This window comes from Sinocyclocheilus rhinocerous, unplaced genomic scaffold (genome assembly GCF_001515625.1).
Source record: "Sinocyclocheilus rhinocerous isolate Xijiao unplaced genomic scaffold, SAMN03320098_v1.1 scaffold1037, whole genome shotgun sequence".
Classification (NCBI taxonomy): Eukaryota; Metazoa; Chordata; class Actinopteri; order Cypriniformes; family Cyprinidae; genus Sinocyclocheilus; species Sinocyclocheilus rhinocerous.
The window spans coordinates 26,615-39,948 of NW_015630535.1; the positions used below are offsets into that span (position 1 = coordinate 26,615).

Consider the following 13,334-nt stretch of genomic DNA (forward strand, 5'->3'; position numbering starts at 1 on the left):
CTAAAAGTGTGCACCATCTTTTGAGTCAAATTCTTGCATTTGGGCTGTTACCAAGCAAATGAAATCAGTATCAACAAAATTCATCTTTGCAATACAGACCTAAGCTGCATCTGAAGTGGCATTTAGATGTATTTACACACTGTTTAATGCAGGACATGAATACTTTAACCTGCAGTTACAAATGCATAAATAATGTTTTGATATATTAAACATAAAACGTTGAATACTGATATTTGAAATTATTTAAAATAAAAAGATACTTTAAATGTGAAATTAAAACCGCCAGTAGGTGGCAGCAAGTCACTGTTAATAAGTGATTCATTGCGACTGAACCAAATCATTTTAAGCGGTTGATTCATTCAGGAACAAAATGTCATGTTGCTCAAAGACGCAAAACAGCGCCGTGGCTTTGTTTGGAATTAATTTTGTTGGCGAAATGGAGCAAAAACAGGCAATATGGTGTCTAAAACGTAAGTCTCTTAATAAAACTTCTAGTTTATTGAACTGTTGTAAAAAATCAATATCACATTTGTATATGGTAATTTTTGGAGAAAAAAAAGGCACTCTTCCGTGTGAAATTGATTAACTATATGAAGTGGTATAAATATACACATTTTCTGCCCCCATGTCTTGAATTTGTGATCATTCTGAATGTATTTTAATAGACTGAATCATGCAGTGAAAGAGCGCACTCTAAATGTGCACGCGCATTAGACTAATGCGTGCACTCTGTAGGTGTTATGAATGTTTTTTTGCATCGTGAGAATATTGAGCAATAGCTCACTCACTTGTTATGGTGTTACTTAACTATATCATGTTATAAATAAACTAAACATTTAGAATTTTTACCTCAGTGTGTTTCTTCTAGAATTTAAGACATTAAGACTTTTTAAGGCCTTATATTAGGAAAATGTTATTTTCACGTCTCGCGCACTTTAATGCCCTTTGAATGTAACGTGTACGTTCCCTTGGAACTGGAATCATGGCGGAATTTCATTTTTAGTCCACTTCGCAGGGCACTTACGGTCGAATAAGACCACGCTTGAATGCTGCTGCCTGAACAAGAGACCTCCTTACTGAAGTGAAAGTGTTGACTGGTGTCACTATCTCGCGAACGCGCCGGCGGATCTCCACCAAATTCGGGGGATCCCTTCAGCTCGAGGAGCCCTCTCGAACGCCACACTCCACGTGTCGGTAGCTCCCCGGGATCGCTTAATCGGTCAGCACCGGACCGCGAATTTAACCACCCCTAACTCCCGAACCCCGGGGGCTATTGACGCGGGGGTGGTCTCATTCGAAAGTGGGCCTCTAGTCGTACACTCGATTCGCGTTCGAGAGGGTTCCTCGAGAAAAAGGGATCCACCGAATTTGGTGCGGATTTGCCGCGCCGTCACGGAGATATGGCCGTTCAAAGTTTCAATAGTTTTCCATAGACTAAGCTTTAAAGCATTTCATCCAGGTCGCCAGTAGCAAACAATGGAGCGCGCTCTGCTGGACAAACTAAGTAATTACACCATTTCAAGCATTTTATCCGTGTTATATGTTCTGTAAAAAAACAAATTTCATATCGGCGGCATATCGCCCGATACCGATATATCGGCAACAGGCTCATATCAGGCTAAAATAATACATGATAAAGATTTATGGTGAAGTTAGTTACTTAGGGAGAGTATATCCCAATTTCATTTTATATAGAATAACTTTTATGTCACACCATATGACAATTTTAGGCACAAATGCAACAAATTGGTAAATAAATCCAATTTCCAATACAAAATCTAAAAGACCACATATTTTTTGGGAAATTCAAGAGTCAGTACAACACAGCTCAAGTTTTTTATGCCTAATATTTGAAGTTTAAAAAAAAATAAATTTCAGGCTTATATGTAGGGCTGCAACAACTAATCGATAAAATCGATTATTATCGATTATGAAAATCATCGACAACGATTCTCATTATCGATTAATCAGGTCTGCCCACAGTGCACGTCCAACGGAGTTAGTTTACTTATCCAACTTCAGCCGGTCGCGTCAAATGAAATTTGATTTGAATACTGAATTTTACTTATTTCTATGGACAAAATGCATCTAAAATAGTGGAGGAAACAGAATGAGATGCTGCAGGAGAGTTACGTGATCCAAGCTACCCAAAACATGAGAATTCTTTATTTTAAGCTTTAAGCTAATGCATTAGCGTAATGGCTTGCCCTGTCAGGCGCTTTAACAGATGCGTGTGCGTCCTCAGCGCAAAAAAAACTTTCAGTTAACGGTAGGGGTGGGAAAAATAATCGTTTTTTCGATGCATCGTTGTTCCGCAATAAACTATTCTGAATCGATGCAGAGATTTAAATAATCGATGTCTTGAGTTTAAATGAAAAAAAGTCAGATTTGTGCTCGTTTGCAATACATTCTATCGGAATTTGTCGGCCCCACGGTCACAGAGATGAGCGTATGCGCTACTAGCACATTTACGTACGTTTCTTACGTCAGACGTAGTACGTCTGCGTTCGCTGAGGCGCTAGTACGTGACAAAATGGCCGAAGCTACACACATTAGAGCGGCACCTGCAACGTTAAAAGCCGACGTTTGGAAGCATTTTGGTTTTTTAGAAACCGAGAAAGACGGCAAACGGACACTTGATAAAAGCTACACTATGTGTAGGATGTGTGAGGTGAAAATAAAATATTTTGGCAACACAACAAACATGAGGAATCACCTTCAACGCTGCCACGCAGATGTGAACGCAGAAGGACCCGTTGTTGCTGCTAACCAAACAACTCTTCCAGCTTCAATATTAACCACTCTTCCTGCAAACTAGCAAAAGGCAAGGAAAATAACAAAATCCATTGCCGTGTACATTGCATCGGATTTGCGCCCTTACGCCGTGGTGGAAGGAAGGGGGTTTCGTGCAATGATGCATACAATGGATCCACGGTATAAAATCCCCTCACGTCGTTTTTTCGCAGAGACAGTAATACCAAATCTGTACCAAAGCACCAAAACAACAGTACTGGAGTCGCTGAAAAAAGCAGGTAAAATAGCATTGACTTGTGATGCCTGGACATCTGTTGCTACGGATTCGTACATCACTGTAACAGCCCATTATATCTCGGATGACTGGCGGTTGTTGTCCCATGTTTTGCAAACTAGGGCTGTCTACGAGAGTCACACAGGCGCTAATATAGCTGACCTAATACAAAATGTCGCTGAGGAATGGCAGTTTTCCACGAGAGACTTGGTGTTAGTGACCGACAACGCATCAAACATGGTTGTTGCTGCTCAGCTGGGGGGATTTGTGCATGTGCGATTGCACTTTTATGCATCAAAATGCACATGTTACCGTAAAGCAGATTGCTAACCTACTTTTTTGAACAAGTGTTATTTTATAAGAAGTTGCAGACAGACTAATGCTGTCAGTTTTCTATTTGTTACAGCAAATACTGCTACTGGCACTTTTTGAATATTGCACTTGCACACTGTTAATAAAGTAATAGTGTGAAATATCTTTTTTGCTTCACCCTTGAGTTCTGTGGTTGTTTAAAAAGTAGTAGAATTTTACATAGATGGTACAACATTGTGATGCATCGTTAATCGTAATCGAATCGTGGGCCTCTAAATCGTAATCGAATCGAATCGTAAGATACCCATAGATTCCCACCCCTAGTTAACGGTCATATCCTTATGTATAAATGTCACAAATTCACGTGAGCATTTCCATTTTTGCATAAAGATCCGTCCTGACAGTCTGTGTTAAATTTTAATCTTTACTAAATGAGTGCACGCGCGTCAGACAGACGGAAAACATAGACAATTAATAATCAGCGCAAAAACATTTATTGTGCTGAAATATCTGTTGTTGAAAGTTAAATTAAGTAAATTTTTTAAGTTAGGAGCACAAGTGCTCCTAAAAAGAAAAGTAAGCGTCGAGCCCTGAAGTTGCGTATACATTCACATAAAATTACCCTGTGTCAAAAACCCTTCACGGCATTGTCATTCTCTGTGCTTTAAATATTTTTTTTTCTTGCTTATCCGAAAAAATAGTCTGGTCTGTGACTCAAAAAAAAAAAACCTCAATATAATGCAGTGAACCACTATATAATGCTATTATAATACTATATAATAGCCTAATACTATATAATAGCCTAATATATATTTTGTTTTTTTTGTTTGGAGCCCTGAATAGCCTAGTAGCCAGGACAACTCCTTTATATTTCAGATCATTTTTAACCAAAAAAAGTTACGGACTGCAGCTTTAACGAAAATGCAATTGAAGCGTCTTAAGTGTAAGTGTCAATACATTTAAGAAAAATAAAAGGCATTTAAATCACCATTTTTTGCTTCCCTTTTGCTGCACGTTTGGCTCAGAATGCATTCTGAAATTCACACTGTATTTTGCTACAATTATCACGCGGTATCACGATGAAAATGCAATCTCATGTGTCCTACCCGTAAATCCAAATGCATTTAGAAAAAATGTAATTTAAATGATCATTTTGCTACAGTTTTTGCTTGGACATGTTAAACATACCTAATCAGTTTGGGTAATATGATTTCATTTTAATTTTACAACTTATAAAGTGTAAAAATATGTTTTTAATTTACATATTAAAACTAATGTAGAAAATAGCAAATGTAAATTATATAATTGAATGAATTTTCATTTTGCACTAAATGTTGCACATATGCATGGGAAAATGTACATTTAAATACAGTAATACTCTGCCATTTTATATATTGCATTGTCATGTTGCATATTACATTTTAAAATGAATTTTGCTACCCATATGCTTCCATAAGAATTTACCTGAGAAGAATGCGATGCGGAGTCAGACCCCAGAGGATTAAAGCTTTATGCCACAAACAGTCATTAAAGTTGAATGAAGAATAAAAACCAACCTCCTTGTTCCTCGTGTTTTATTCTCTGGGTTTCTGGTTCCTCGTGTTTTATTCTCCAGGTTTCTGGTTCACTCGTGTTCTCCTCGCTCTCCTCTTTAACAAACATCATCTTCACAGCAGCAGATCTCAGTTCAGATGATACTCCTCCAGATATTCCTGCTTGCTTCAAAACTTAGTCACGACTGTGAGGATGAGAATATTACATGTATTTATTGAACAGATTCAAAAACTGTATTTTCTACTTACAGAAACAACATTTCTAGCAGTTTGTAATAAACCAGCATCACGACGACAAAACAACAGAGAGCGCGGTGAACCTAAACGTCTTCCTCTGAGGTTTAATGGTGTTTGGCAAACAAACGTATGTGTTTAGCGCCACCCGCTGGACTGGAGTGTGAAGCGGCGAGAGGAGGCAAGGCAAGGCAAGGCAAGTTTATTTGTATAGCACATTTCATACACAATGGTAATTCAAAGTGCTTTACATAAAAGAAAAGAAAAAAAAATAATCACAACAATAAAACAAGGACCCAGAGAGTTTTTTGTTTTAGTGTTTGTGCCAAAAATATGTTGTTTGAGCACTGTGCTGATCTGCTGAAGTAAAAATCTTAGAAAAATCAAAGAAAAGTACAGAAATAGGGAGCAAAGCGCAGAGCAGTAAGCAAGAACGTCCGAACGGTAGCGAAGCCGGAAGCTTAGGAAAATAATAACGGGAAAATGTACTTAGTGTATGTAAGGCGCGCTGATTTGTTTTCCCTACAAAAGCCGATCTGCACAAATAAATTAAAAGAAATTAAAATTATAGACTCGCGTGGTATTTGATCAGCATCAACAGTCTTCGTGAGCGAGGATTAGAGAAAAACGAGGAAATTTATTAGTAAAATATTTCAATGAAAATCACACAAAGTTGCAGCATGTAAATATGGAAATTAAGATAAATGAAAACACATGATAATGATAAGATGTAGCCTTATGAAAAAACGAACTAAATCAAAAATATTACACAGGATTAGCATGAAAAACAACATTGTGTCTATCTAAATATCTGAAACTTAAACAGTTGAATGACAGGGGAATTCCATATCCACAAAATAAGATATTTTGAAGATGTTTCTGAAAAGCTGCTTTTGAGGATTAAACTTGATATTGAAATTGATATTGCAAAAAAATTTACAAGAAGTTGTCAGACCCAAATTCAGAGCCATAACTTTATTGTGTTATTAATTTTATATTAGCACCAAAGTAATTTTTATTTGGTGCTGAAGAAATGTAAAATCTGGGTACCGTAATCATACATTAATGGACAGAGTTAATCCTATTTAATATTACATATGATTGTTAATGTGCTCAGACTATTTTTTTATTATGAATTAAACTTGCTAATTAGCACATTATTAGGAAAGGCGCATCCTATGACCCCTTTAAAACCACTAAATCCTAATGGAAAGTGTCCCAAAACACACTAGAGAAAACCATTTTTTAAAAGATGGTTTGTAATGTTTGTAATGGTATTTGTAGTGGAAACCATTAGAATTTCTGTGGTTTCTATTGTCTTGTTTTTTTGTTTTTCCAGCAGGGTTATACTGGGTCATTGGTGTGCGGGATGATTACTGGCGTACAGCAGGGTGATCACATCGGAGTAAAGAGGTTAAGGAAATATTATACTAGCGTTATGGGAACGTTAAATTAACATTTAAAATAGCATTATAATAAGGTTATACAAACCAAAAACTAAAGTTTTATTTCCATTAAGAAGACTTTCCTGGCCAACCAAACAAAAACCATAAAAAAATATTGTATCGGGAACCAAAAACGAACGTTCTGGGAACAAAAATTGTTGTCTGGGAGTAGACTTTTAGATATATTCATGAAATTACAAGTACCTGAAAAATCAGCTTAATTACAGTAACGCGAGTAGTTGTAATTCGTTACCTCCATCACTGTGGTTATCCTAATAATTAACTACTTCTGCATATCTATCATGTTAGTGCTTGGTGTAAATGAATAATAATAGATTACTTTGGTCACATGGACACACACACGGTGGCCATTCTGAAGTACTCAAAACTGCAAGCGCACCTGAAGTGAGCCATTTGAGACAGGGCAGAACAACTTTTGACTTTTCACTTCAGATCACAAACAAAGGAACACACAAAAGCACACAAAATTGCTCAGGTATCAATAAATTCATTATATTTTCCTCACATGCTCGCTGCGGCTGCACTTAACGTTTATTCCAGTAGGAAAACACCTGAAAATACACACATGTAGCACTGAACCAGATGAAAACAACACAGAAAAGAGCCTGTAAAATGCTACTTAAACAAACCGTGTAAAACGTGTTTGATGCTTGTGTAAATATGTGAAATACTGTGAACTGTTGGCCTCACATCAGAAGACTCGACGCTGACTGAATTAACGCATGCTAGTGATGACGTCATCAACGGCAGATCATCAAAAAATTATATTTAAAACAACAAAACATCTGTAAAACAACACATCAAACAAAAATAAGGGTTACTAACAGACAACGGTCTCATTCAATCTCAGTCATATGTGCAGTAAAATATAGTTTATCAGGCAATTAAAAAAAATGCACTAAATGTGGCATGTCAATGTGCAAGACTACATCTGGTCACTAATCACTACTGCCACTTATTCCATTTCAGTTTGTACTTTTTGTATATACTTACTGTTTCATATCAATGTAGAGGTCAATGTGCAGTACTGTCAATGATCACTTTACTCAGATTGTCAATGTGTAACAGTCACTTGTTGTATATACCTTTATTATTATACTGTACAGTCTATGGTCTTATATATTGTCTGTGGTTATATGTTTGTTTTCTAACACCAGAAAAATACAATGACAATAAAGGCTTTCAGTTTAATTCAATTCAATAGCTTTATTGAGAAATTGAGAAATTTAAAACAAAGCCCAAACAGCAAACATTTGCCTAATGCAAATACAATCAGCAGACAATAAAAGTGGTTGATAAAATATATATAATATATAATATAAATATAAAATATAATATATATAATATATAAAAGGTAAAGATAATGTTTAAATAAAAAGGTACCATTTAATTAATAATTACTCAAAGCAAAAGTGATCAATAATTACTGAAAGTAAAAGTGAAAACTAATGAGAAAGGATCTCTCTCCTACTGACTTACAAGTAGGGACGAGTATCGTTAAGGTTTTAACGGTATTACTATTCTTACGATACTGCACATCAGTCTGGTTCTTTAACAGTACACTTTTTTTTACCTTTTTTTTTTTCAATGAAAAAAAAACTGAATGGCTTTTTATTCTGAAATGTAAATATCTATAGCAAATAAACAGCATGTTTGAACAAATTACTATTATAAAAAATAAATGAATATAAAACATCTATTTGTAAATGCACACATATGAAAGCATTTTTAGTGTTTAAGATTTATATTTTTAAAAGTTTATATAATTTTGATACTAAAGCAAAAACTAGGCTATACTAGGCTGGCTGACAGTAGTATTCAGGTAAATAATAGCCTACAAAAGAAGCTGAATAAAATGTAAAATAACACTGCATAGTCTTCACTGTATAGACTGATGGATTAATGCTTATTAAAACTACTAAAGGTATTCAGTCAAGAGCACATATTGGACTTTCTCTTTTTCTTTTGTTGTATTATTATCATTAATGATACGGATGGCTACAGGTTTATTATGCTGCTGTCACTTTAAGAACTAATGCGTGGATCCAATATATTGACACATCAGATTTTCTCCAATAATGGCTTTACCTTAAAGCCAAACTCGAAATTGAAAATAAAATAAGATTAATCACACAGCCCTAAAGTGCAAGAGAGATCTTGCTTTTGGATTGCAAATAATGAAAACACATTATAGACAAATGTTGCATATACAAACGGTTGGAAAGATACAATAACCTTGATATCTTTTATGTAGCAATAATAAATTGTAAGTGGTTTTTCTTAGTTTCTCCAGTACCGAAAGCAGAACCGATCACGTCAGAGCTTATCGATACTATGGTCTTTCATCATTTAACCCCAGGGCTCGATTAATACTGGGCAGGGGCGTGGGGAAGATGTTTTCGGTTGGGGGTGCTGTGTGTGTCCGTGTTGGGTGAGGGGGGGGTCACATCATTTGACAACTCCACAAAGCACTACAAGCGCGTCGATATGAACACTCATTTAAGTGGCATACATACTGGGAAACTTGACTGCATATCACATTTTTTAAATTATCAATAGTAGCTGATCAATCTCGAGGGTTGGGCTGGGCCCGCTAGGCTTACTTTTCTCCGTTCTCGTGTTGGGTCTGGTTCCGTTGCGCGTCTCTGTGCTCGTGCTGGTGTTGTGGATGCCGATTTTGGAAAGTTTTTGCTGGGATGGGCATTTAAAAAAAATCTGAAATTCGCTTTTGCGCCATTATCTCTTTGTATTAAAGTTAATCTTGTTCGCATTCTGTATAGTTCATGTCTGATACCGCGTGCCAGCGTCACGTGTTCATGAGGATTATGATAGGCTAATCCCATATAGAAAACACCACAAGTAAAATGAATCATGTGTATAACGATAAACATGTTTTTTATTATAGCCCACTTACACATTTACATTTCAGAGATTATTACAAATAAATTATTAAATGCTAAAACTGAATAAATTTTAATTAACAAACTTGCCGATCCCTTAACAACCATCATTAAAGATTATTGTGCTGCAGCCCCCCCAGCACCCCTACTTCCCGCGTCCCTGATACTGGGTTCAGGTATTCATCCCTACTTACAAGAGAAGCACAGAAGGATCAGTTGCAAAGCTCGTAAAAATACCTGAATTCTCTAAATTCTCAACTCTGTTGTGTGAACTGTCAGGTGTTTCTTCAGAATTGAAGCCCTCAAAAATGTTTTGCCGCCCGCATTGTTCACATGCGTGCAGTTTCTCTCCAGTGTGGATGTTCATGAGTTTCTTAAAGCTTGATGATTGTGTGAAACTCTTCCCACACTCTCCTTGTTTTCTTCAATCAACTCTGAAATAAAAGTAAAAATGGTTCATTTTCTGTAACTCCTAAAAAAGCAGAGAAATGTGGACATAAAAAGGAACCCTGATAACAGAGTAAACTAGATAATTATAATAAAAAATGTTGGTCATTTTGACGAATTTTTATAAATTATACGTCCCTGAAATTTTTCCATGTGTGTGTTCCGGAGCACTTCTCTCTCGCTCAGACACTGTTACAAATGAGGCTCCCGCACTATGTCTCTCGCACCACCAGAGGGAGCCTTCACCCGAGTATTAACCACTTCATTCGGACTCAATTTCCCATCAGCCTTCATACCTGGAACTGATCACCCTGCACCTGTCTTAAATTATCTCACACACTCACACACCTATTTAAGGCACTCTTATCTGCTCTTCAGTGCAAAGTCTTGATTTGCCCCGGTGATCATTTCTGAGCGGTTCCTGTTATTCTGCCTGCCTGTGTATTGACCTGGACTGTTTATCTCGTTTTCTGATTCTTGCTGCCAGCCCTGACCCATTTAGCCTGTTTATCTACTGTGTTTGCTCGCCGTCTGCCCCGATTCTCTGCCCGTTCTCTGGATTACATCTACTGTTGGTTATCCTATTCTACTACTGTTTACTGCCCTGCCTTGTACTGCTTTTGTCTAATAAACTGCAGATGGATCATCAAGCTACTGACTCGTCACAGATGCATAGCAACTCCAGGTTAAGGCTAAAGTAGCTTAATGTTTAGCCTACAATAACTACACACATAAAGCAATTGACACTTTTCCTTTAATTTTCACTTTATTCACTTTATTATGCGCCAGAAAAAAGAGGGGAAATGTGCAAAAGATCACTCATCTCACTAAAATAGGCTAATATTATCACTAATGTTATGCTATTTTGCTTGCCCATTATTACACATAGTACAACAACATCATTTTAACTGTCCAAATTCAAAAGGAATAAAAAGTGCTGTGATTTATTGTATTTTTAAATTTATTTGCCTGAATTTGTTAAAGTTGATGTAAAATTAATTTCATTTAGAGGTGACAGAACGGTTCGCGCAGGACTCCACACAAGCTAGACCTGCCAATGTGTGCCATTATTCTTCTACAGTATTATACAGAACTGACCAGCAGCTGCAGTGATTAAGAAACGCTCTTGATGTGTGATTCAGTTGCAAATGAAAGAAAAGGCATTTTGTGACTTTTCTTAAATCATTGACAAAACATTGACCAAATTTGATTTCTTGATTATTTTATATTTTATAATAGTGATTTTATAAATTCAAAATATGAAGCAAAAAGTAAAAATGAATGACTAATAAGCCAATAACTGCTCCTATGCTCCCATCTACTGGTTAAAGTGGTAATTTGATGTATTTTTTTAAAATAATTGTTTGATTACCACAAAATGTATTTGGTTATCCCATTAAAATAACTTTTAATTTGGATCATTTTTAGAGCTTTATAGTGTTATAAATAGTTGTGTTGTCATTAAAAAGGGCTTAAATTTATCTCTAAAAAATGGGTGTACAAACCCTGAAATTAATGAGGTAATATTTCTGTGTTTCCAAAACATTCCGGTTGTCTCTCGACAACGCTCTAACGTCACACGCAGATGGCAACGCAATCATGCTAACCTGCATCCTATCTCTACATCCTCTACTGCACCTCTTTCCTTCTCTGTGGGTCTCTGGAATTGTCAGTCAGCTGTCAACAAAGCAGACTTCATTTCTGCTTTTTCTTTACAATCCACACTCAGCATCTTGGGTTTGACTGAGACCTGGATTCGTTCAGAAGACTCAGAAACCCCAGCTGCTCTGTCTAACAATTTTTCTTTCTCTCACACCCCCCGTCAGGTGGGCCGGGGTGGGGGCACTGGTCTGCTCATTTCTAACAATTGGAAATACTCAACCCACTCTCCCCTATGGAATTATAACTAATTTGAATGTCATGCGATTACTGTAACAGCTCCTATAAAACTCCAGGTTGTGGTAATTTACCGACCTCCTGCGCAAATTCTAGCCACCTTCCTAGAGGAGCTGGATGGGCTGCTGTCCTCATTCCCGGAGGATGGCAGTCCACTTTTAGTCTTTGGCGACTTCAACATTCATCTGGACAAGCCTTACTGTGCGTTCACACCGCTGCCGGCAAGAGCATCAAAAATCGTTCTGGCCGCCCTGCCAACAGCGCTGTAGAAAGATTCGTGGACTCTCTGATGTAGATTGAATGCTTATCTTGTATTTAAGGGGGCCACAAAGCAAACAAGCTTGTTGATCTTGTTCAGGCTGACCACAAGGAGGGTAACGTTATAAGTTAACCTCATTAAATATTGTTGTGGATGAAGTATTAAGATAATTTACCTAATAATGTATAAAGCACTAATAGCACACTGTAAAAATACTTTGATACAAGTAAGAGTCCTGCATTGAAAATGTTACTTAAGTAAGTATAATCAGGTATAAACATTACTTAATGTAAGTATAATCAGGAAAATTTATTTAAAGGTTTAAAAGTGAACTGGGACTATTATACTATTATTTATTATATCATTAGATTATTATTACTATAACGTTAATGCACATCAGCAGCTCACCAGGAACACCAACAATCTCAGACACCTTGGTCCATACATCATTTTTTTTATTTATGTCCCTGTATGCAAACAGGGACATGTCGTAGATTATTGGGAAACCCGCCACAGCAATAATCAACCTCTCCTCCATTTTGCTTGGGAACTAATGTGGTCGGAACCAAAGTTTACAGGGCTGCGTTCTCTGAAATCCTCTCAAGCGGTGGACTTCTTCTTTTTCGATTGGTTGCCACCAAACCGCGTCATAGCTCATTACCATAAAGTTGAACTGATTTCAACTCTCCTCGACGCCCTCACCGTCCAAGATGCGGCGCTGCTCGCCGCCGGCTCACATTGAAAATTAATGACTTCCGGCCACTTTGCCACTCTCGACAGCGGTGGTATGAACGCATGGTTATGCTACAGACTTCCATTCACTCCTTGCTTCATTTGATCTCAAACGACATACCACTACAAGCACGCACAAATCAGGCAACCAACTTGACTTAATTTACACACGCAATTGTATTGCAGACAACATTTTGGTAAAGCCCCTACATATCTCTGACCATTTCTTCATTACATTTAAACTACCGTATTGGCCCGAATATAAGACGACCCTGATTATAAGACGACCCCCCTTTTTCCAGATGTACCTTTTGGAAAAAGGCTTTTTAAAAAACAAATCTTGTTTTTTCTCAGTAAAACACATTTTGTCTTCAATTATTTTCATATTGCATATTTTTCCTATTTTAATTTTTGTTTTGAAAGTATGATAAAAACTGGTAAAATGTACCAACAAATCACATTTAAAAAATATACACTTTTTGATATACCATAAAAAAAAAAAAAAAA

General features: G+C 36.7%; 1 protein-coding gene across 1 annotated transcript in view; it reads right to left on the reverse strand.

Annotated features, from left to right (window-relative positions):
* Nucleotides 1-12,633, reverse strand: part of LOC107740504 (gastrula zinc finger protein XlCGF7.1-like) — a 26,103-nt gene extending 13,470 nt beyond the window's left edge. Inside the window, exons 1-2 of the mRNA XM_016552956.1 lie at nucleotides 12,504-12,633; nucleotides 4,897-4,926 (exon numbers count right to left, since the gene is read on the reverse strand). Of these exons, the coding sequence (XP_016408442.1) occupies nucleotides 4,897-4,926; nucleotides 12,504-12,633 (160 nt within the window). The remainder of the gene's footprint in view (nucleotides 1-4,896; nucleotides 4,927-12,503) is intronic.
* Nucleotides 12,634-13,334: the final 701 nt, after the last annotated feature.